Below are 4,023 nucleotides of genomic sequence, written 5' to 3'. Positions count from 1 at the left end.
AAAATAAAATACTGTTTGAGATTGAGGAAGTACCACGTAAATTCTCTGACTAGGAAGATGTAGCAAAATGCTGTAAAATACAGAATACTTACATAGAAAACCATCAGACTTATTATATACAATTTCCCATCCTTTATCAGCCAGTGCCAAGATTGGCTGTATTTTTCTGTTGTGTTTGTAATGTAATCTATCTGGAACCTGCTCCTTTTTATATACAGTCATGTTGGGATGAGCATTGGTCAGGGCTTCATATACTTCATCCAGTTTACCTTCAAACAAACAAACAAACAAAGACAAAACTTAAACATACCAGTATATTTACTAAACTCATCAGTAGTTTAAATCCAACTGAAAGAGGAGGGTAAAAATGCACTTCTCCAAAACCTATTTATAGCTGTAAGAGACAAGAGGGGATTACAACACGTAAATAAATCACTGTGAGAAATCCAGAGCGTCATTCACAGATCACACCTGGCACCAGACTTCACAGCCTATTCCCAAGCTGCAAGGGCTTTGCTAATTTTAGAAAAATCCCTCATTTCAGAGTTATCAGAATGCCAGCTTCTCACCAGAATGAGTTAGAAGACATTCAGTTAAGTCTCATGGAAACCAGCTCCTCTTAGCTCCATGTAAAGCCTGAAAGCAAGAAGATTGCTCCTAAACCTGTTGATGAAGTAGCAAACACATCAAGGCCATACTCTGTTTCCCCCTCAGCTGGCTGTGATGACAAATAACACTTTTTATTTATTTTGAAGCAGTTTGTTCGTTGTTTTCCTTTAAAAGGCCAAAGAGAGAAGCCACTTTGTTTCTTGGCATCTCTGAAAACTTGTACCTGAGTGAATCCAACTATTTATTTCTCCTTCTACAAGATACTCCAATAAACAGCAACATATTTAACTTCACTCCATTCCCAATTTTGATCTTCCACCATTCTGGTGACAAGTTTAGCTAATTTTGAAAGAGTAGCTAGTTTGTTGCTATACACCATGTAATATCATAGTATTGGCAATTAATTAACGGGGTGCCATCCAGAGGGACCTGGACAGGCTGGAGAAGTGGGCCCAGGTGAACCTCACCAGGTTCAACAAGGCCAAGTACAGGGTCCTGCACCTGGGAGGGGACAATCCTCGTTATCAATACAGCCTGGGAGATGATGTGCTGGGAAGCAGCCCTGAGGAAAAGGACTTAGGGGTAGTAGTGGATGAAAAGCTGGACATGAGCCAACGGCATCCTGGGCTGCATCAAAAGAAGTGTGGCCAGCAGATTGAGAGAGGTGATTCTACCCCTCTACTCTGCTCTGGTGAGACCTCCCTGCATCCAGTTTTGGAGCCCTCAACACAAGAAGGACATGGACCTGTTGAAGCGAGTCCAGAGGAGGCCACAAAAATGATCCAAGGGCTGCAGCACCTCTCCTGTGAGGACAGGCTGAGAGAGTTGGGGCTGTTCAGCCTGGAGAAGAGAAGGCTCTGGGGGGACCTTCTAGCAGCCTCCCAGTACCTGAAAGGTGCCTCTAAGAAAGCTGGGGAAGAACTGTTCCCAAGGGCACGCAGCAATAGGTTGAGGGGTAATGGTTTTAAATTAGAAAAGGGCAGATTTAGGTTGGATATTAGGAACAAGTTGCTCAATATGAGGGTGGGGGATCATTGGAACAGGTTGCCCAGAGATGTAGTGGAAGCCCCATCCCTGGAGATATTCAAGGTCAGGCTTGATGGGGCTCTGAGCAACCTGCTCTAGTGAAGATGTCCCTGCTCACTGCAGGGGGGTTGGACTAGATGATCTTTGAAGGTCCCTTCCAACTCAATACATTCTGTGATTCTATGATAAGCAAAACCAGACAGTGTTAATCTTTCAATGGAAGGTCATCGTGTAGACGCCACTAACACAGTAGGAGCTGCACAGAGACTGCAGAGGCCTCAGCAGGGAACACATGGCAAACGTTTGAAGGGACAGGTTGGACTGGCAGATGATGATGGCACTTTTGGTCTACAATTGTCAGCCACTCTGTGTATTCAACAACAGCTAACAGCACTATCTACTCCTTGTAGTCTTGGTGTCTACTCCTTCCCCTTCCCTAATCTCCTACTGCATAGTGAGTATAAAACCCCAAGAGCTGCACTAAGACTATCAAATAAATAGGCATTTTCTATCCTCTAATCCTTTATTTGCTTGTTTCCAGTTTCTGAGCTTTGCTTTCCAGCAAGAGTCACTGAAGAGCCAGAAAGCAGTTGGACAAGCTGGAAGAGCAGCGCCCAGAAAGAAGGAACCAGGACACACAGACAGGAACACAAAAACAACCTCAGGAATCTCCATCTGAGCGAGTTTCTGCAGGACTGTTCCAGCATTACGAGGTCTGAAGCACGGCTGGGAGATGTTTACATTTTCTTTGTGGCCGTTTTTAGCAGATGAGTGGGATTTAAGCACATCCTGTCATTTTGATTTATCATTTCTCGCTCATTCTGCCTTCACAGCTAGCTGTACCTCCTGCAGCGGCTGTTCCTGTGAGTGAGCTCTTCTCTGACTGTCCCAGGAAATTACCACCTTGATGACCACAAGAACAACTGCTTAGTTTGACCCAAAACACCTCCTGAAGTAAACCAAGAGAAAAAAAAACATCCAGTCTACTATTTACAGCATGCATGGTGTTTTGAACACATCTCAGGAAAAAAACCCAAAAAAGTCTGGGGAGAAGGGACCAATGTCTTGATTCTTTGCTTTCCCCCTCAGTTCCTAGAACACAGTATCAAAATTCTGGAGGAAAACTGGAAATAGTTTAATGTATAATGTTTCTTGGCTCAAACTGGCATTAAAAAAAAAAATTAAAAATAAATCACTAAACTCATGAAACACAAGAAAGGTCAAGATGAGACAGCAAAAGTCCAGGCATGATATAGTTACAGCAACAAGAAAAGAGACTCCAATCTAGTCTTTCCAGGACTATGTTACTAACAAAATCGATTTTCTTATGCCAGTTTTCTACATAAAAGGGAGGAGAAGCCCCAAATACAGCAAACTATGATTTTACACTAAACGAATTATTTGAATTACTATATTTACATTAAATGTAAGAAAAAGGCCAGCATCACCAGCTGTGCTGCAGGTACCATCTTCATGAACGTACAATTAGTTCCACCCAGACTAAGACACTGGCAAGGCTTTAATCCATCTCTCAGGGAAGAAATATGCAGCCCAACAGTTAAATTAGCAGATATTGCTGCATTTTTAAGCACTCAAAATTTTTCTCAATGTCTCACTAGGTTTTACTATTCCCTTGGTTTAAGCAAGACACATGGAATAACTGTTGGAGAATTAGCCTTATGTACTTAAGTATGTTATTTTCATAGCTAAACTGAGAATGAAGCTCATTGTTTTATAATAAAAATTACAGCTGGTAACACACAAGGAAGGAATTTTAGCTGTGCTCAAAACTAAATCTTGTTAATTGGTAGTGGTGTAATAAATAACTGAACCTCTGGGCAAAACCAAATCCAAGCTATTTCTGAAATCCCTTGAAATGGCTTTTTAACTATTCTGTCATCTAATTGCTGCACAGATACTATTTCTTTTCAGCATTTAGCAGACAGCATAATCAGGTTATACATCCTCAGGTTCTCAGTTACTGCACTGGGGATGTTTCAGCACTAAAGGTCACTTTTACAACTCCTTTATTTGGTAATGAGAACATCCTGGTCAACATTACCATGTTTGCCTCCATTAGGATGGAGCTCCCAAACTCAGCTCTTCTGTCACCACCGACAGAAACAGCGCCCAGGTACAAGCACCTGAGTGTGCTCAGGAGGAAATGATCTCAGTTTGGAGATACTGACATTTGAGTTTGGATTAATCAGGGAGTATTCTTCAAACAAGAAGAGACATTTGTTTACACATTTAAAGTTCACTTAAGTCATAGAATCATAGGATATCACAGAATAATATGGGTTGGAAGGGACCTTAAAGATTATCCAGTTCCAACCCCCCTGCCATCAGCAGGGACACCTTCCACTAGACCAGGTTGCTCAAAGCCTC

The 4,023-nt window shown here is 42.0% G+C and overlaps 1 protein-coding gene across 1 annotated transcript in view; it reads right to left on the bottom strand.

The window, feature by feature from the left end:
* Positions 1-92: 92 nt before the first annotated feature.
* The window catches only part of ENPP5 (ectonucleotide pyrophosphatase/phosphodiesterase family member 5), a gene marked incomplete at both ends in the record, with an annotated part of 6,157 nt that continues 2,226 nt past the window's right edge, over positions 93-4,023 (bottom strand). Inside the window, one exon of the mRNA XM_010178054.2 lies at positions 93-269. Within this exon, the coding sequence (XP_010176356.2) occupies positions 93-269 (177 nt within the window). The remainder of the gene's footprint in view (positions 270-4,023) is intronic.

The sequence above is a fragment of the Antrostomus carolinensis genome, unplaced genomic scaffold, assembly GCF_000700745.2.
Source record: "Antrostomus carolinensis isolate BGI_N321 unplaced genomic scaffold, ASM70074v2 scaffold36361, whole genome shotgun sequence".
NCBI classification, from domain to species: domain Eukaryota; kingdom Metazoa; phylum Chordata; class Aves; order Caprimulgiformes; family Caprimulgidae; genus Antrostomus; species Antrostomus carolinensis.
The sequence above is the reverse complement of the archived record's forward strand: the minus strand, read 5'-3'. Positions and strand labels throughout refer to the sequence as shown.